This window comes from Leuciscus leuciscus (assembly GCF_965113295.1).
Source record: "Leuciscus leuciscus genome assembly, chromosome: 20".
NCBI classification, from domain to species: Eukaryota; Metazoa; Chordata; class Actinopteri; order Cypriniformes; family Leuciscidae; genus Leuciscus; species Leuciscus leuciscus.
The window spans coordinates 4,488,325-4,509,626 of NC_138744.1; the positions used below are offsets into that span (position 1 = coordinate 4,488,325).

The following is a 21,302-nucleotide window of genomic DNA, read 5'->3' on the forward strand; positions in this document are numbered from 1 at the left end:
TTAGTCGCAGTCGTATCGCTCCATGACGTGCTTCATCAGATGAGCTGCTCCTGATATGAGGTGCGCGCACACAGATTCACCTGTAGCGCGCGCGCGCGCACCTTCACACACACCTGCGCTTCGCGGAGACTCTCTGCTGACCGGAAGAGGGAGGTTTCCACTCCAGCGAACAGCACAGAGAGAGTGAGGAGAAGAGAGTCATTTAACAAACAAGAAAAGAGCGTAGGACTCCGGGGAAAGGGAAATGTCAGCGCGGATATTTGGAGGAAACATCTGATTTACCGCTTTATCTCTTTATTTCTACTTCAAAAAATTATCCAAAGACCTGTAGTGGAGAGGTAAAGGTGAAAACTGTTTGTTTTTTACTATTATGAGCATTAGTGACAACTAGAAATAAAAGACATTCATTTGTATATATTTACAAAATGTCAATTTATATCATATAATGATGATAATCATCATCTACAGATTTATTTATTTTTTGTAACGGGCTTATGTAACGGATCATTAGGACACAATTCGTTAAATTGGATTTTACTGATTATAAACTGGACGTGAAATCAGCTGCTGCTTCTTCTTTTTTTATTGAAAAAAATAAATAAATAAAAAATGCTATGGATTCATGTCCTGAGAAAATAAATGTGAATACTTGAAAACACCAGAGACAAAAATTTAAAAGTAGGCTAAGTCTCTCAAAACTAAAAACATTTCAGCCCTATAAAATTAAATGGCTTAAATTAAACAACATTTATGGTTACAATCTTGCAGTGCTAAATTAATTACAACTTAAACAAGTTTGAATTTAAATATTAATGAAGAAAGTTTTTTAGTTAATTACTAAAAAGTGACATTTTGGTACATTCTGGAAAATGATATTTGTTTTATTATAGCATTGTGTTAAAAACTTTTGACAGTGATTGTTAATAACAGCACTGTCTGCAACCCTCTGAAGTTTTTCTCAGTTTGCACTTTGGTTTATTTAACTTGCTTAACCCATATTTGTCTGTGACAGCAGTTATTATGATTTCTAAGCTTTTCTAAACATTTCCAGGTCTGAAAGAAGCAGCAAATCAAAGTTTGGCGGAGGAAACATTGGAATCAATTCCAAGCTTATTTGTCAGTTTTCTGTTGGATAAAGATGCCAGAGAAGAAGATCGGTGAGTGCTGAGCTGTTTCTCTCTCTCTTTTTTTACATCAGACGACTGGATTGGTTAAAGATTAACCGCTAGCCGGTGATGGGTCATGTACTCCATTTGTTTTGGTCAGTGTATCACTTTGACAAAAGGCCAAAAGGTGTCAAGACATGACATGACGTGATTTGTCCATACTGCTGTTTTCATATGTACAATGGATAAAAAGAAAATCAGGGTTATATTAGGATTAACTGTAATAGTCTGTAAATATATCCACTCTTGAGAAAGCTGAACCTTTATTATCTTTATTATCTTTATTATCTATTCTGGCTGCTCATATTTAATATCTCACAGGTGACCATCTATTTGAATTCTCTTATTGAAAATGAGAGACACTGTTCTAGACCAAAACATTAGTTTACAGTGGATACAGAACATTTTAGAGCCGACACAACATTAATGTTCATTTTTAACCTCATGTAAAGGGGCTTGTGATTTTTTAAATTTGTCTGCAAAACATGAATCATCCAGGTATGGAGAGAGAGAGAGAGAGAGAGAGAGAGCAGTGTACCATGAAGAAGCTCTGTCTCATACACACACCCCCCACTCAGACAAAAGTACTACTTGTTCTCCGGTCAAATGGGTCATGGCAGGTGCCGTAGAAACAGTCGGAGGCAGTGGGGAAATCCTCAGGAATGAAACGAGAGACAGCAAACAGGAAAACATCACACTGTTTCAGTTTTGTTCTGACCTCTAATGTAACTATTCAAAGCTGGGCTTGAACAAAACGTCACTGGTCAGTTGAGAGTCATGGTGAGATTTGGATGGTCACATTTTGCCTTTTCTCTTTTTACATGGATATGGCTTTTTATTTAATTTAATTTTTTTTACAGTTTGTATCAATGACCAAGATGTTTCACAACTAGAATTACAACAGTTCTCATATAGATTCAGTCCAACATCTAGATATTTCATAATTTAGATGCATTTTGAAATACTTTCTGAATGGTCAATAATGGGAATTTAAGGATGCTAAACTGCATAATTCATGACTGATTTTCTACATATACTACCATTCAAAAGTAAGGGATTAGTACTATTGTTTAGTTTTTGAAAGAAGTCTCTTCTGCTCACCAAGGCTGCATTTACTTAATAAAAATACAGTAAAAACAGTAATATTGTGAAATACCTTTACAAATTAAAATACCTTTTTTTCTATTTGATGTAATTTATTCCATCGGTGTCAAATCAGAATTTTCAGCATCATTACTCCAGTCTTCAGTGTCACATGATCCTTCAGAAATCATTCTAATACACTGCTCAAGAAACATTTCTGATTATTATCAATGTTAATATTCTTGTTGAAACAGTAATACATTGTTTTCATGATTCTAATCATTCATTATAAATCTTTACTGATCAAGTTAATGTGTCTTTGAGGAATGAAAATATTAATTTCTTTAAAAAATAAAATATTACTGACCCCAAACATTTAGTGTAGATGTTCTAGTTTTGCATCACTTCCCGTCTTTATTTTGCACATAGTTCAACAAAACAGTTTCTTCATAATTCATTTATTGGGAAAGTAATTGTGTAATGAGCCGGGTAAAATACAGTTAGTCATTACTGCTTAATAAATATTTCACTTCACATGTGATGACCATGTTAGATTTTATTGTACTCTTATGACTGGGTAAAAAATTATCGTGATTTTAACAGTAAAAGACTGTAAAAATGCTACAGTGAAAAACTGTTAATTGGTTAACAGAAAGTTTCCTTACTATATAGGGTAAATAACTGTGATAGATCTAATGGTATATTTAATGTAATTTTACTGTAAAATACTGTTAAATTAAAAGTTTTTGGAAGTGAAAACGAACAAGTCATTGTATAATTTACAGTGAAAAACTGTAATTTGACATTCCCACAATTCCCTGCGTGACACTTCACATTTGATGTATTTTTGTTGAAATAACTATGTTTCGTCATAGTTTTCTTAGTTTTTTTCTAATCAGTTATGTACATTAGGGTTTTATGTTACATTTAATGTTGTTAAATTAATGTTTATTGTATTTAAAAAATTTCATGTGTGTTACCATGATGGTGTTTAATGTTTGTGTGAATGACACTGTGCAGCTATATATATATATATTTATATATTTATATATATAAACATAAACATAATCATAAAAACTTGATTGTGTAAAAGCTGCTTGTGATGAGCTTTGATTGATCATGTGACTCAACTCCACTGTGATTGATGGTTGTCAGTGTATTACAATGGTACAAAACAGATATTAATACTTCAATAGATTGGTAAATTAACATTATATCAGATAATGAAATACGGTTTATTACTGTAAATTTTAAGTCTGTGAAACCTAAAACCTTTTTTACGGTAAATATCTGGTAACCACAGCTGCCAGTTTTTTACCGTAAATTCAACGGATTTTTTTTTTTTTACAGTGTATCTGTACATCACTACTTACATACTGTAGTGTAAGAAATAATGTTAGAGAATATAGCATTCCTATCTCAGCTCCTGGTCTTAGAAATTACAATTCAATGAATCATGGAAAAGTAGCTGCCGATTCCCCACCATTTCATCTATTCTTATCAGAAACATCTAGCATCATTTGCTTGTTTGCACCATGAGGATCAAAAGAAATACTTGAAATACTATAAAGACTGTTTCTATGTAATGCGTCCCTATGACCCATGCAAAGGGTTGTGCGTTCGGCCCTGTTGCAGAGCTGCGGTAACCTGTTTTGTGTGTTTGTTTGCTCTGGGCTTATCAGACAGAACATCTCTGCATGTCGGATGGGCCTACTGTTAATCATCACACCAGAGCTTCTGTCTGAAATAGGTTTTCATGCTTGAATATTCAAATAGCACATTATTTTTCACATACATTGTTGCTTCATCTCTCTCTCCCTCTCCCAGTCTGTCAGTAACGCTCTGGGGTGTGCGCAAGTTCTGTCGTTACCAATAGAGTTTAATGGAACTTGTGACCATAGTTGGCTAACGATGCTTTTGGGAAACGCACCCCTGTTTAGTTCCTGTCTCTATGAAGCCTCTCCTTCTGAAAAGCACACTGTGTTCTGATTGGTCAACCGCGAGTTTAAACACACTACTAACGTAACTCAACCAGACCTCACCTCCCTTTTCCGCATATGGCTTGAGCGGGAATTATTCAAATGAAGAATATTGTGACGTGTTCGTTTCCCGGAAGAAAACTCAAGACTGCAATGGAGGCGTTTCAGGGCATTAAAAAAAAAAGTATGCACTGATATAGAGATTAAGGGCCATATTTTAAGGATCCAAGCACATGGTCTAAAGCGCATGGTGCACTTAGGGCATCCAAATCCACTTTTGCTATTGTTTAACGATGGGAAACATGGTTGGCGCGCGGCGCATGGTCTATAGGGTTGTCTCTGTTCTCTTAATGAGTAATTGGGTATGTTTTAGGCGTAACGTGCAATTAACCAATCAGAGTCTCATCTCCCATTCCCTTTATAAGTCAGTTGCGCTCATGCTATGGAGGATTCGCTATTTATATGGCGGAATTTGCAAGTGGAAAAACTGAACGCTTCTCTAGCAAGGATCAGCTTGTGCGCAAGGTTAAAGCGGGCAAGCAGACCATCTACGGGACAAGCCGGATTCAACCATATCTTTATGAACACAATAATAATCTTTTACATTGTAATCCTTTAATTTTTAACAATTTTTAATATTTGGCATGTTTGTGTGCTGCTACGCATCCCTGTGTGTGTGATAAGCAGAGTGTGTGTACACGCGTTGTGCGACAGTATATTCCTTTGGAGTGACTTTGTGTATCTTTGCAGACCTTTTTCAATAGTAACATTACACACCGAAGATGAAAATGTACAATAGGATATCTTTAAATATTATTAAAAAGCCCACAGAATATGGTCCTGCAGTGATCAATGTTTATTTTAGGTGGAGCATATTGAGTCTTGTCAATGAATATAGTTTATTTTGGTTGGAGCCGTGGCACATTGGTACAGTAAAGGCGTGTGCTTGAAATGCAGGGGATGCAGGTTTGATTCTGGCCTGTATTATTGTGCAAAGGTTGCTATTTTTGAGCTCATGAAGTCTAAAACTGAATATTATTTCCTTAAAAATAAGATTTTTTACCTATGACAGTATTTTACACATTTAGCATCAAGCACTTGCAGGAAAGCCACCTATTATGATTTTTAATAAAAGTAAAAGAAATCAAAATGTACACTTAAGAACAATGTTAGGATGCATTCTTCTTCTTTTTTTAACACGAGTAAATCAAATCAAAGTGAAAATGAAGAAAAATGTGTCCATTAAGTTAAGTTTAAGGACAATATGGCAAGGCAATAAAAACAAAAATTCTGAAATAATATATCTTTAAAAAGAAATGTTAAATATTAAAATAACATAAAAATATATTATTTTCTTTAAACTTTATCATTTTGATTTATTGAAAAGGAAATATTATTATTTTTCTTTCCTTCTCTTTTTCTACTGTTATTGGATTCTTTCACGTCAGGAGAAGCAAACAATTAAAAAAAAATAAGACAGTAGCCAAAAAAGAGTATATGCTATTAATATGTAATTTTATTTATATTTTATTAATGGTTTGAATACATAATTTAGACATGTTTGTGGTCATATTGAAATCTTTAACTTTTGTTTCCATATCTTGGCAAATCTGAGCAAAGTATGGCATTGTTGAGATCCTCTGAAACTCTAAAAGAGACACATGTGAGATTATTAGGGTGTTTTTCTCAGAATGAACATCTGAGAAGCAGGATACACAAGTCATGTGTATTTCAAAGTCATATTTATATTCGGTGGGTGTTTTATCTAGGATGATAATGGCTATTGATTGAGCATATAATCATAGGAGATAATAAAGTAGGGCTTGTAAATGGTAGAACTGGTAAATGATCAGTGCATGCAGGTCTGGATATTATGTTTTTTGGCATTGGTCAATATCACTGACATGGTTACATCTATTTTGTCTGGAACATGCTGACATGTCTCTCTCTCTCTCTCTCTCTGTGTGTGTGTGTGTGTGTGTGTGTGTGTGTGGTCCATGTATACTCTATGTCATGTGGATAAAATGTAAAAAAAAATTGGTATAAGGAAAACAGCTTAGAAATCATATTAAGTGATGTTTTTTTGAAAATGCAGAAAGTTTTCTGTGATTGGTAGGTTTAGGGTTAAGAGAATGAAATTACTGTGTGTACAGTATAAAAATCATTATGTCAATGGAATGTCCTCATAAAACATGGAAACCTAATGTGTGTGTGTGTGTGTGTGTGTGTGTGTGCGTGTGTGGAGAGAGAGCTGATCATGACACTGCGATCCAGTCCCCGTTTACTTTAGCAGAGAGGAATTGATGACTTTGGACTATTGATTTTGTTCATGGTTCTGTTCTTTTCATCAGCTTTGTCATGATTTATGTGTTTGCTCACAAGCATGTATTTTAACATTCACAAAATCTCACATTACTGCATTAAATACATGTACTGTCCTGTTGGTTTCTGTCCTACAGGAAGTCCAGGGATGACCATCTTCAGTCCGTATCGTGTGGTCGCTGCGGTAGCCGTGATCTTGATCATACTGGGGGGACTGGGAGCCGCCATCTGGGCCCTTGGTAAGACTTTCGGCTCGGCTTTCTGGGAATTCTGGTTTGCTTCTAGGAACGGCTGATTTAATGGAATACTGCAGTCTCTCCAGAGACTCATTACACTTGTTCTGTTTGTTTGATTTTCAGTCACGTATCTTAGAACAACAGAAGATACTGGATTATTTGATGGTAAGCATTGCTCATTTTTAATTACATTTTAATTAATTAATATTATATTTAAAAGCTGCAGTCCGTAACTTTTTTGGGTTAAAAATTATCCAAAATAAACTATCTGCTTGCCTTAGCTGGATTCAAAACGGTAAGCTTGTAATAAAGTTTTTAATTCCAGTGGTACTGGCGGAATTCTGCGGGAAATTCGAGCATGTCTTTACATCATTACGTCACATCTGTATACATAAAGAAGAGTCTCGGCTTGTAGGCTATGAGTGTGAGGATGTTCGAGGTGGAGATTTATAGCCTTTTCTCACAGCACATGATATAAATAAACTTATCAATTTGATGGCGGATCCAGAAAGGTTCAAACGACAATCACCAACTGGAGATTCACCCGTTGTAAAATGCAAAAGACTTCGGACTTCGGAGTGGCTAGAGAAAAAAAGAGACTGCAACCGGCCCACGCGAAAACAAGGATAAATATCGGAAGGGCGTTAAATGTAGTCACGCAGAGCTGATGTTGTTTACATTAACAATTTGAGAACAAAGTATAATTTGCACGGTTTGTCGTGATATGATAAGCGATCGATAGATTTAATCAGCGTGATTTACTGCAATGCTTTTTTCCCCTTAGTTGCTCAGAACAAAAGTGGATGTTACTTGTTCAGACGACATTTTCCGGTGAAAATTCTTATGTTGGTCATACTTCGAAAAAGTAGAATCTGTGATTGCGAATGACAGTATCCACACCGGCGGCGACTGACAGCCGCACATTCTCCTCAAAACACTGGATTCATCCGCGCTGTGCCGAGCCGAGGCACAACCCACGTAAAGTTGATAATTCCGCGAATGACTGCAATTGCAGATTTCGAACAGAGATGGCGACAAAGAGGAAAAACTACGGACTGCAGCTTTAAATAATATTATTATTAGGGGTGTAACAATATATTGTGTCACAATATATCGCAATACAAAAATGCAACACTATGTATCGTGGATAGTGACAATATGTATTGTGTAGTTCACCCAAAATACAAATTACTATGTGAGAAAAAAATTCAAGTTTACAGAGTTTTAGTGTCAGTACTACACTAAACTACTATATATAATGTTGAATATAATGTATAATAATGCAATGGGGGAATATTTGTGGATCCTGATAATGCCAAATGTCTCATGTTACCAGTAAAAAGTGGCCTACATTATTTTAAATATATAGTTAAATCTAAATTAATTCTGTATTTTCCACTTCAGAATCATGAATATTTTTAGTTTGGTGTCTCTATTGTCCTGTGAATTGGGTTACCAATTCTATTCATTTACACCCACAATGTAATACCAAATTTTGCGTTTTAATCAACAGTACATTTTTGGTTAACCTTTTACCATATGTCTTGGAGTATCGCGGTAATATCGTATCGTGAGTTCAGTATCGTGATAATTATCGAATCGTGACATTAGGGTATCGTTACAGCCCTAATTATTAAACATGTATGTAGGTAATTTTTGTGTTTTTGAAAAAAGTCTACTAAATGTATATGAATCTAAAATAGTATGAACCCCCGGACTGTCTTCGTTATGTCCTGCAGTGCAGGTGAGTGCAGCTGACCAGAGGCTGAGAGTGTTCGACTCCACCCAGCGGAGATGGAGACACGTCTGCTCGTCCAGCGTCAACCAGCTCATCGCCAACATCAGCTGTGAGGAGATGGGCTTCATCAGGTAACAAACAAGCATGCCAGGCTCACTGTTTCTCAGGTATAGACATTCATTTAGTCAAGCCAGATTCAGTTGTTGACTGGAATTCATCACTGTTTTAGTTATGTCTTGATTTGCATTTTTTCTTTCCATTCAGTGCAGTAAATGTCTCAGCCACATGTGCTCCTGATAATGGTGGTGAGCGAGATTTTTTCTGCGTGAAAGATAGTGAGTTAACATACGGGAAGAAGATAAAAACAGCCCTCTATCCTTGGTAAGACATTACCTTTTCATTTGATTAAATATAAATATATGCACCATGAACATCACCAAATTGAATTTAAAAAAAGAAACTTTTAAACAGTTCCCCTTTAGCCATTGTTTGCACCAAGGGGGACTATAATATCTGGAGAAAGCTCTCAGTTAGCATTCTCTATAGCAAGCTATACATTTAGCATTTTAAAGAGTCTACCAAAAAATTATTACAAAATAAAAATAAAATCTATAATATATTGAAATATTTGTGATTTAATATGTTGCTTGCAATGGCCATCAAGGGAGAAATACACTCTCTGGCCGCTCTCTTGATCTTTGATTACACTACTGGTCAAGAGTTTGGAATAATTATGATTTTATAACTATTCTGATAATTATGATATGAAGTCTTTTATGCTCACCCAGGCTTTTATGTGATCACAAATAAAATAAAAACAGTAATATTGTGAATATTATTGCAATTTAAATTAACTGTTTTTTTTTTTTTTTTTTTTTTTTTTTTTTTTTCTGTATTTATTCCTATGATGGCAAAAGCTGAAATTTCAGCATCGTTACTTCAGTCTTCAGTGTCACATGATCCTTCAGAAATCATTCTAATATGCTGATTTGCTGCTCAGTTAATAATGATTCTTACTGTTATCCATTTTGAAAACCTTTAATAGATATGCTTAATATTTTTGTGGAAACTGTGAAATTTTTTCAGGATTCGTTGATTCACGGAAAGTTCAAAAGAACAACATTTATTTGAAATAGAAATCTTTTGTAACATTACCAAATTACTTACCACAAACCTTTGAATGTTATAGTGTTGCAATCATGGTTTCCACAAAAATATTAAGCAGCAAACACTTTTTTAACATTGATAATAATCAGCCAGCGTTTTAGAATGATTTCTGAAGGATCATGTGACACTGAAGACTGGAGTAATGATGCTGAAAATTCTGCTTTGCATCACAGGAATAAATTAAATTTTTAAATATATTCAAATAGAAAACATTTATTTTAAATTATAATAAGATTATTAAAAAAAATAAAAAAAAGCTAAGAACCGGTTGCAATAGTCTTAACATTCTGATGTTTCATTTCTGTTTCAGTAAATGTGACAAAGGTCAGATACTAGAGGTGATTTGTCAGGGTAAGTGCTACTACTCATTTTGTAGCATTTAGAATATTTCTTCACCGCAAATAGGCAACATGATTTGTTGACTCTCTATCGCTGTAGACTGTGGTCGTCGTATGCTTCCTGAAGAGCGGATCGTGGGGGGTGTCGATGCTCGCCAGGGTTCGTGGCCGTGGCAGGTCAGCTTACAGTATGATGGAGTTCACCAGTGCGGTGGATCCATCATTTCCGATCGCTGGATTGTCAGTGCTGCACACTGCTTTCCTGAGTGAGTGACACACATTTTAAACCCATACTCTCAAACGTCCAGAACGCATTAAAAATGTTCTGTTTTCAGTTGAAAGTTGTGTGGTGTAAGCAGCCCCCAAATTAATAACTAATCATTTTTACAACAGAAATGAATCAATCAAAAACTTACTTAAGCTGGACAATGACTTTCTTCTAGATCTGATTTACAACCAAAACAATCTTTGTTGCATTCATTTCCTATTATCACTGTAAAGCTGCTTTGAAACAATCTGTATAGTAAGCGCTATATAAATGAAGGTGACTTGATATTTTTTTACTTAAACATGCTAGCAATGTCATGAGCTTAGAATTATAAGGGTCTATCTCCACTTTTGGTCGAAATTGAGTTTTTGACATAATCTGATCCATTAGGTGTTTATTAATGCCTGTGTGGTGTTATTTTTGTAAAACAAATATTTTGTTAGTTGTTATTAATAAAATAAAAAGGTTCCATCTCTCCATTGCCAGCTGGGATGTAAAAACTTTGATGCTCAATATCTCAGAACTACCCTAAAAGGAGACAGAACCTTATAATTCTAAGCTCACAATGTGTTAAAACATGCTAAAAACTTTCAGAAACAAGCTAAAACATGCTAGCTCCCTGTTAAATATGGTAGCAACATATATCTAGCTATCTATCTTACAGATTGCATGGCTTTAAAACCATGCTAAAACATGCTAGCAGTGTGTAAAAAAATGTTAGCATGTTAAAAACATCTAGAAACAGGTTAAAACAAGCTATAGCTCCATGTGAACAACTTCTAAGCAAGCTAAAACATGCTAGCTCCATGCTAAAATGGGTAGCAACGTCTATCGGTCCATCTTTGATTGTAGGCCTATCTTTAAAACCATGCTAAAACGTGCTAGCAATGTGTTAAAACATGTTAGCAACATGATAACAACTAGAAACATCTATCTGCAAGATCTCACTCTCAGGCTTGTATCCTCAGGAGGTATCGCCACGTGTCACGCTGGCGGGTTCTCATGGGATCGATCTACAACACTCCCATCCGTAAGAATGTTGTGATTGCCGAGGTGAAGACTGTTGTCTACCACAGCAGCTACTTGCCCTTCGTCGACGCCAACATTGACGACAACAGTCGTGACATTGCAGTCCTGGCGCTGACAAAACCTCTGCAGTTCACTGGTGAGTTTTTACACTGAACTACAGAAAATGGTAACACTTTATTTTGATGGTCCTCTTTATACATTTTGTTGACTATAAGTAACATTGCATCTACATGTCAACTAGCCGTCATTGGAGTATTAGTAGACTGTAATATCTGCTAACACTTCATTTGTCTCCCAAACAGACATTTACTGACTATAAGTCACTTTGCAAGTCAACTTATTCTACTAACCCTATAACCTAACAGTTTACTAATAATCTACTAATACACTAATGAGAATTAGTCGGCATGTAGGTGCAACGTTACTTATAGACAACCGAATTTTTAAGGACCATTAAAATAAAGTGTAACTCAGGGAATATATGCACATTGAAATTTCCTTGGCCAAAATCTGGCTTCATGTAAATACATATTAAATATCCAATTTGTTCTGATTGGCTGCATTTTTGCTTTTGGTGTGGACAGAAAAATGATTGGAAACGTTTGCTTTAACCACTCTGAATAAAAGTGTCTTTTAAATATTACAGTAAATAGCATCTTAACACAAAGGTATTTTTTTTATAAAATAATTTGTTCATAAAAGATATGTCTCTGTGTAACAAGGACAAATCTTTGCTAGCAGCAGTTTAATTGGAGTTTGTTTTGAGGTGTTTTTCATTAGGTAGTAGTGGTATGTTACAGGCCTGTCTGGGTGAACACACAGCATTATAGTAAATCCTCCCTCTGGTCTCAGGTTGCTCGTCTTGAGAACAAAGCTCCTCTATTTCCACGCGGCCTTGAGTCGAAACAAAAGACAGTACTTTTCCTGGAGGACAAAGCTTTTGCTCATATTCACAGTTTTCTGTAGTTAAACAGAATGTTGACAGGAAATATGTTGGATTTTTCTCTCTAAAAAATTAAGGTTAAAAGGGGTTCGCAGTGATGCAATAGAAGAACCATTTTTTGGTTCCTTAATATCCTTTTAGCAAACAGTTCTTAAAATAACCTATTTTTTCTTAGTGTGAAGAATATAAAAAAAAAAAAATCTAAAGAACCTTTTTTCCACAACAGAGAACCAGCATAGATTTGGCTACATAATAAGGAGCTTAAATTATTATTATTGTTATTAAATGTCCTCTTGTTGTGTTGTTGGGTGTAATAATCGACGGAGTACAGGCTCCAATTTGAAATTTTATCGCATAATGTTTTCTAAATGATTTGTGAATCATCTATGATTGGATACATTGTTTTGTGTGACTAGACTTTTTGAAGAACCTGGTAAGAAAGGGTAATCAAATACATAGTTAAAAAATGAATATGCTGTATCTGGAATTTTTATTTCTAGAAAATATTCAAATCGTTAAAATTGCAGCGTAATGTCACTCTTTACATTGTCGTCTTCTGTCTGGCCTTGGCGCTGGCTAGGCAGAACTGCGGATCGTAGGCTACCACACAAGTCTTGTACGTGGCCATTTAGTACAGTTATAGGCATCTAAAGATTTATATACCCTCAGTTTCTCTTTACACTCAGTTTCTCTATCAGGTAGGTGTAGAAGTCAGGCCACTCAACCCGAGGTATAGCGTTAACGTTAATCCTGTCAGATCGTCCATCCATTGACTGAGCGTGTACGGGTCCGACAAAAATCGGTGTTGCCTACACCGTGTTATCCTCTTTTTAAAATTTGCACCCTGTTGACTTCAATGGGGCACGTTTTAAATCTGCTTTTAGCCTCTTAACATCCTTGATGTGTCATTACAAGTGCCCAGCCATTGTGAGTGATTCCTTCAGAGTTAACACGGGTGAATCTGACTGCAGTAGATGTGAAAGATATGAATAAAAATGAAGTTAATTCAGCCAGCGCTCATACCTGTATTTTCTTCCTGTTTTCGGTCGAAGTCCACAGTAGTCGATTGTCGAGTTCACGCGCGTGATCATAGATACTAAACCTATGCGCGTGAACTCGACAATCGACTACTGTGGACTTCGACCGAAAACAGGAAGAAAATACAGGTATATGCTGGGCACTTGTAATGACACATCAAGGATGTTAAGAGGCTAAAAGCAGATTTAAAACGTGCCCCATTGAAGTCAACAGGGTGCAAATTTTAAAAAGGATAACACGGTGTAGGCAACACCGATTTTTGCCGTTGTTCTCTGTACTGACAGCACTCCAAATGTACAAAAAAATGAGCTCAATGTTAAAATTGACCGGAGTTCTCCTTTAAAATTAACTTTTGCAAATAACAATTGTGGTCCTGGACAGTGAGTCATTATTAAAAAACAAGCTAACAAACTAACATTAGTGAAGCGACCAGAGGGATCGTTCTACCACCACCTAAGCTCCGCCCACAAAAAACGTCACCATGTTTACCAACTGAAAATGGGTCTATAGTTAACGACAGTTATCGTGAGCATTGCAATGTTTGAAGCGAATGTCATAACAGATATCAGTAGAAGATTTTAAAACAAGCAGTTCATTCATAAATCCGTAAGATCTTACCTTCATGCTGTGGAAATACAAACTGGAAGAGTGAACACAACAAGCAGCGCTAAAAAGGGGCGGAGCTACACGAGGTCAAAGGAGATAGAGCGTGAGAATTGTGAATGACTGTGTGTGAAACTGTTTTCCTTCCCCAGCTGACGTAATCTCTTTTGGTGTTTTAGATTATATACAGCCAGTGTGTCTTCCGACCTACGGCCAGCGTTTGGCGGATGGGCAGATAGGTACAGTAACTGGCTGGGGTAACATGGAGTATTATGGTTAGTAATGTCTCATTCTGTGTCTTTATTTAAAGGTCACTGTTGTGCCGTATTACAGTGTTTATCATCTTTACCTGGAACTCAAGACTCTCTTTGACCTTTGTGTCAGTGACCTGTGTGAGTGCTGTTGTGCTTGAATTAACCACGTGTGTGAACTTCTGTCAGTTACCAGGCAATCATTTCAACTTCCCTCAGTTTCTATAAACAGTAGACTTTTTTTTTTTTTTTTACTTTTAAACACATAAAAGCACTTAAATTAATGCTTTAGTATAAAATACTTTTCTTGGTGGGGGAATATCTGATTATGTTTATTGAGTTTGATTCTATCACGTCATTCCAGTGTTGTTATCCCTTAATTAATAGTAATAGTTAATACTTAATAGTATTGAATTATGCAGTGCACTTGTATCTCTGGTTTTCTTTAGCCTAGTCCCAGACTAAAATGCATGTTTGAACTGGTTTAACTGAAAGCAATTTGCACTGGCAAATATACTTAAAATATCTCTGTGCCATTGTTTTGTCTCAAGATTCACACCGATAATGTTTTTTTTTTTATTTTTTTTTTATTTTTTTTATGGCACGTTTATAAAAGAAACTTAAATGTCCTAATTGAACTAAGGCCTAAATCTGAGCCCTGTCTGTGAAACCAGGCCGGTTTAATTGCATTAATTTAAGTTACATTACATTAAGTATTTTAGGTATATTATTTCCATAATAAGTACTCCTCTTAATTATTAATTATTGTTTCACATGGAATTATTAACTAAATCTTTGTTAATTTAAATAATACAATAAATAAAGTAAAATATACTGTAAATATTAGTTGAAAATATTCAACTTATTTTATTTAAGATTTTTCATTTAAATTTAAAACTAAAGCTGAAATAAATATAAATAAATAAAATAAAATAATAATATTACTTTAATAATACTATTATATATATATATATATATATATATATATATATATATATATATATATATATATATATATAATGAATACTATATAGTATATAATGATAATGAAATGGTTATACTTTTAGAAAAGTTGAATGTATTAAATGATTATTCATGATGCTGTCCACTTAAGCTCTCATTTACTATAAACACATTACCTGTTTGTTCATAAACACTGAGTGTCACGTATTAGTAATTGACAGCATGCCAGCCCTCATGTCATGTCAGAATGATCATATTTATGAGATTAATGCACATAAACACAGCCGATTTGCAACTGAATCACCATTGGAAAATGAGAAACATGCCTGAAACGAATTGGCCTGGATCATAGTAGTAAGTTCTAAAGATTATAATCGTGAGTATCATGAATGTTTCCTGTGAAAATGCATTTGTGCTTATATTCGCATATAATGTTCATGCAATGTCATAAATGTGTTTCCATACCTTTGCCACACAAATGCATTTACATCACAGGATACAATGTATCATGACATTCACAATTTTTATAACTTATTATGTCCTTGTCCAATGTCACAACAGAGAAAATGTAAAGCAAAAGTCACTTCCCATAAAAAGTGACAATGCAACACACTGTTATCAACTGCTTTTTATAATAAGTAAGGCAACGGTGAAATGCATTACACTTCTTTTAAATATGAACATTAACATGACTTGAAGGCAACGGATGACACTAGGTTGAAAACCCTCAATATTCACTTAAGGATTCTAGAAATCATAAACTTTTGTTTGTGCATCGCTCTGACTCCCTCCTTCATGTGTCTTTACTTCTTGCAGGCACTCAAGCCAACGTCCTCCAGGAAGCCCATGTGCCCATCATCAGTGATACTGTGTGCAATGGTCCTGATTACTATGACAACCAGGTCACCACCACCATGTTCTGTGCTGGTTATGAGAAGGGAGGAACCGACTCCTGCCAGGTACAATATCATCACCAGTCTAGATCAGTGGTTTTCAGTCCTGGTCCTGGGGACCCACCGCCAGTGGTGTCTCTAGGATAAGTGGACCCCCTGTACAGTTTAGAGCATCTGGCCCCCTCGTGTTACCGCGTGAGTGTATATTCCCTCCCTGTAGGGATCCTTATGGGCCCTCCAATGCCTCTGTACACAGTCCCCTTATTTACACCCCCTGATTCAGATCATCAGCTCTTTAGGTGAGAGCTCTGTGAACTGAATTAAGTGTGTCAGATAAGAGAGACATACAAAATGTGCAGAGCGGTGGATCTCCAGGACCAGGACTGAACATCACTGAGCAGCGCTGCACACAGCCACTAGAGGGAGACATTCATAACTAATGTACATGTGGCTGTGTGGAACTGTGAACTGATATGAGCTCAGTTATGGTATCGTCTCTTATCGGGGACAGCGGTGGTCCTCTGCAAGACCAGCCTTGGCCACTAACTGTAATAAAATAAGTTGAAGATGAAGTACTAAAATCGCTGAAATAAATAGAAATCGAAATATAAAAAAAGAACTAACAAAAATTATATAAAAAAACATACAATTTCTAAAACGTAAAAAAAACTAAAAGTAAGATACAAAATAAAAAGCTATTTAAAAAGTAATAAATATTATGAGAATATATAATAGTACTAAAACAAGGGTAACACACATTTTCCAGTAAGGCTCATTTGTTAACATCAGTAAATACATTAACTAACACTAACAATGAGCAAGACATTTGTTAATTTGTTACCATATTTATTCATCTTTGTTACTGTTAGTTAATAAAAATACAACTAACCATTGTTAGTTCATGTTAGCTCTGGTCCATTAAATAATATTAACAGATACAACTTTTGATCTTAATAATGTATTAGTAACATTAACTGAGATTAATAAATGCTTTGCAAGAATTCATTTTTAGTTCATGGTAACTAATGCAGTTAACTAATATGAACTTATTATAATAATTAAACCTTAAAGGGTTAGTTCACCCAAAAATGAAAATTCTGTCAGTAATTACTCACCCTCATGTTGTTCCAGCCCCGTAAGACCTTCGTTCATCTTCGGAACACAGATTAAGATATTTTTGATTAAATCTGAGAGCTGTCTCACTCCTCCATAGGCTTCTAAGACACTATAACTTGCTGGCCCAGAAAATGCATTAAAGACATCGTTAATATAGTCCAAGTGACTCCAGTGGCTCAATCTTAAGTTTATAAAGTGACGAGAATACTTTTTGTGCGCAAATACAAACAAAAATAACGACTTTATTCCACTATTCATTTCCTTCTCTCTGGGCCTCGAGTTTTTTCACGTAGTGTTTTAGCGCAGCGCGTCTGTGTTGCACTTCACACGCATCACACACATGACCAGCGTCGGCCAATAGTGAGCCTGAGAGAAGGAAATGAGAGAAGGAAATGAATAGTGGAATGAAGTCGTTATCTTTGTTTGTTTTTGCGCACAAAAAGTATTCTCGTCGCTTTATAAACTTAAGATTGAGCCACTGGAGTCACTAGTGTCACTAGTGTCTTAGAAGCCTATGGAGGAGTGAGACAGCTGTCAGATTTAATCAAAAATATCTTAATTTGTGTTCCGAAGATGAACGAAGGTCTTACGGGGTTGGAACAACATGAGGGAGAGTAATTACTGACAGAATTTTCATTTTTGGGTGAACTAACCCTTTAATATAAAAGTGTTACTGAAATAAAACGGCATCATTCAGTCCGTTTTAGAAATGTGGTTACACTTTTAGAAAAGTTGCATGTTTCAAATGTTTTTTAATGAAGCTGCTTAGCTTCCATTTACTGTGGCATTGTGCACTGATATGACATGATATCATCTCTCATATGACGTCAGGGGGACAGTGGTGGTCCTTTTGTAGCGGCGGATGTCCTGTCTAAGACCAGCCGCTATCGTTTGCTGGGAGTGGTAAGCTGGGGCACAGGCTGTGCCATGGCCAAGAAGCCCGGCGTCTACACCCGTGTGTCACGCTTTCTGCCCTGGATTTCTACAGCCATGAGGGTGAGTGATGCTGGATGACCGGCACACTTTCAGCAGCTTATCTACATATCATTAAAACAAACTTTACCTCACTTTCCTCTCACGTTTACCTCCATAGATGTATGAGAATTCCCCAGGAGTGCACAAAATGGCACGGGCGGTTACACCATAGCCATTCAGAGTGGAGAAATGTTTTATATGAGACTGAAATGTTGCCCGTTGAGGTCAGATTGGTTTTGCTCGGATCTGTGGCTGAGATCAGACGTCTGATGTTGATCTGATGTTCTGTGATGATCATCCTGTCTCAAGGACAAATATCTTTTGCAATATCTGACTCATGGAGGTCAAGAACCATTTCTGATGCTGGCAATTACCATAAAATGTGTTTTCTTTTTTACCGTAAAACGTGTCTCCAAAGCATAGTACGATAATCAAATGAGCAATTTTGGCTCAACACAATATCGCTCATATACAGTATATATAAAAAAAATATATAAAAAAACACATATATATATATATATACACACACACACACATACAATAGTGGCCAAAAGGGATGTCTTGAGGGGATATTTGTTTTTAATGACCCTACAAGTTCGATTAAACCATCAACAAAAAAACAAATATATATATTATTAATGTAATATAATGTAATATGTAATATTTTGTAATTATAAATATGAGGGTAGAACAAAACTTGGTTAAGGTATTTATCTAACAAAATTATTTGGCCAACTACAACTACAGGTTTTAATATGCAAAACAAATGCATAGAAAAACAACAAGCTGACAGGAAAAAGCAGACACTGACTACAACATAATCAATTATTAATATTTCATTGGTTCTCTCTTGTTTTTGCAAGCATTCATAATTTCTTTGAATGACAGCCTGGCCAAAAATTATAAATGACAAATAAAACAATTGACTCCAAACACAATATGCAATATGCTTACAAAATCTCCTTTTTAATCATATTTGAATGAAGGCAGGATATACATTTTTATTTATTATTTCATTTATGTGTGTGTGTGTGTGTGTGTGTGTGTGTGTGTGTGTGTGTGTGTGTGTGTGTGTGTGTGTGTGCGCGTGCGTGCGTATGGATATATATATATATATATATATATATACAGTATATATATATATATATATATACACACATATATATATATATATATATATATATATATATATATATATATATATATATATATATACATACATATATATATGTGTGTGTATATATATATATATATATATATATAATAAACAAATAAATGAAATAATAAATATTTTTGTAAAACATTCAATGATATTTTTATCCTAGTTTATTGCTGGTTTGTACAGAGTGTTTGGCATCAAGAAGAATTAAATATATGGTCATGTTCAGCTTGTCAGATAAAAATAGATAAAATAAATAAAGAGAATTTTTTTTATTTTTTTTAAGTAATAAAATGCTGTACAAACAGACATAATATGGATTCCAGACAGGAAGAAAAATACAATTTATTTTATCCTGATCCTAAATATGACAAGGACTTTATCTCAATCTACAGTATTTATCTAAATTTTGTTTACTAGTGGCACAGGTACAGTACAGTGTATGTTACATAATAATAAGGCATATACTGTAAGTCAAATCTTTAGTACATGAACTTATAAGTAGGATTTTACTGAATAATACAGGCCTGTGAAATGTGCCATGATAAAATATGTACTTAAATGGGTTTTGTAAATTTAAATGGCCAACACAGTGAAAATGTTTAATGAAAACTACACACTTCATTTTACATGTATTTTATTTTCTCTTCTTTTCTGTGTTACGCATTGATAAGATACAAACCAAAGACTGGTTTAGAGAGCAGAATGAATAAACTCATTGCTGTGGCAGTCAGTATTGTTGCTTATATTGATGTACATATATGAATAGCTTCTTGACTATGCAATGCACTGTTTAATTCAAGTTTATGTCTAATTTTATAAGCTGCTATATTGTTATCCAGATTTTGTACCATAACCTTCTGAATACATTTGTTTTGTAATTTAGTAGCCCGTTAAGCCTGTCAAATAGACAATAAAAGTCGAACAATTTAGCTCTTATTCTATATAATATGCTTATTTTTCTGTTTTTCTGTTCATGAAAGTAGCTGATATGAATATATGTACAATATAGAAATTCTGACCTTTGACATACTGTAATCTGACTGCTTTTTCTTTTCAACAAATCGAAATGTTGCACCCTTAATATATGCCTTTTAAATACTGAAATAAAGACATAATTTTTTAATAAAAAACAATAATCAGTGGTTACTTTAGTGCTTTAGAAACTTGACATAAAAGCATCAGCTTTTAGATGTTTAAACAATATTTACAAATGTACACTACTGTTCAAACGTTTGGGGGCGGTAAGATGTTTTTGAAAGAAGTTTGCTCTCATGCTCACCAATGCTGTATTTATGTGATCAAAAATACAGTATAAACATTAATATTGTGAAATATTATTACAATTTGAAATAACTGTGAAAATGTGATTTATTTCTGTGATGCAAAGCTGAATTTTCAGCATCATTACTCCAGTCTTCAGTGTCACATGATCCTTCAGAAATCATTCTAATATGATGATTTGCTGCTTAAGAAACATTTATTATTATTATTATCATACATTTATTATTTATTATATATTATTATAAGTTGAAAACAGCTGTGCTGCTTCATATTTTTTTTTTGGAAACCTTGATTTTTTTCAGGATCCTTCGATGAAGAGAAAAAATAGTATCAATTTGAAATAGTAATCTTTTGTAACATTATTAATGTCTTTAATGTCACTTTTGCTCAATTTAATGCATCTTTGCTGAATAAAAGTTTGAATGGTACTAGTCAATATGTTAAAGTTAAGTCTGTGTTAGCTGTGTATTAAGTCTGACACCAAAATATCTTGTAGGCTATATCAAGTGCATTAGAATTCTGCATAATTATGTGTGTGTGTATGTTTATTATTATTATTATTTAAAAATGACTGTAATGTGTATTTATTCAATGTGAATAATATGCCTGGGATGGTGCAATCTAATTTTCACCTTTTTCATTCTTAATTTCTAATTCTTTCATTCTCCTGTTTATTATAGGTTTGTGCAAATGAATGCAACACATATCAAATCTGAATGCATGTAAGTTAACTCTTCATAAAAACTGCTTC

At 34.6% G+C, this 21,302-nt stretch overlaps 1 protein-coding gene across 2 annotated transcripts; it reads left to right on the forward strand.

Annotated features, from left to right (window-relative positions):
- Nucleotides 1–56: 56 nt before the first annotated feature.
- hpn (hepsin) lies at nt 57–19,236 on the forward strand. Of its 2 annotated transcripts, none has more exons than XM_082150780.1 (13): nt 57–344; nt 1,052–1,157; nt 6,688–6,789; nt 6,910–6,951; nt 8,526–8,655; nt 8,789–8,905; nt 10,002–10,042; nt 10,130–10,295; nt 11,266–11,462; nt 14,090–14,185; nt 15,941–16,083; nt 17,965–18,129; nt 18,227–19,236. In XM_082150780.1, the coding sequence occupies exons 2-13, from the start codon at nt 1,139–1,141 to the stop codon at nt 18,278–18,280; spliced, it is 1,272 nt and encodes a 423-aa protein (XP_082006906.1). In that variant the 5' UTR covers nt 57–344; nt 1,052–1,138; the 3' UTR covers nt 18,281–19,236. The 2 variants fall into 2 exon arrangements, with proteins under 2 accessions (XP_082006906.1, XP_082006907.1); XM_082150781.1 differs by having other exon boundaries at nt 57–338.
- Nucleotides 19,237–21,302: the final 2,066 nt, after the last annotated feature.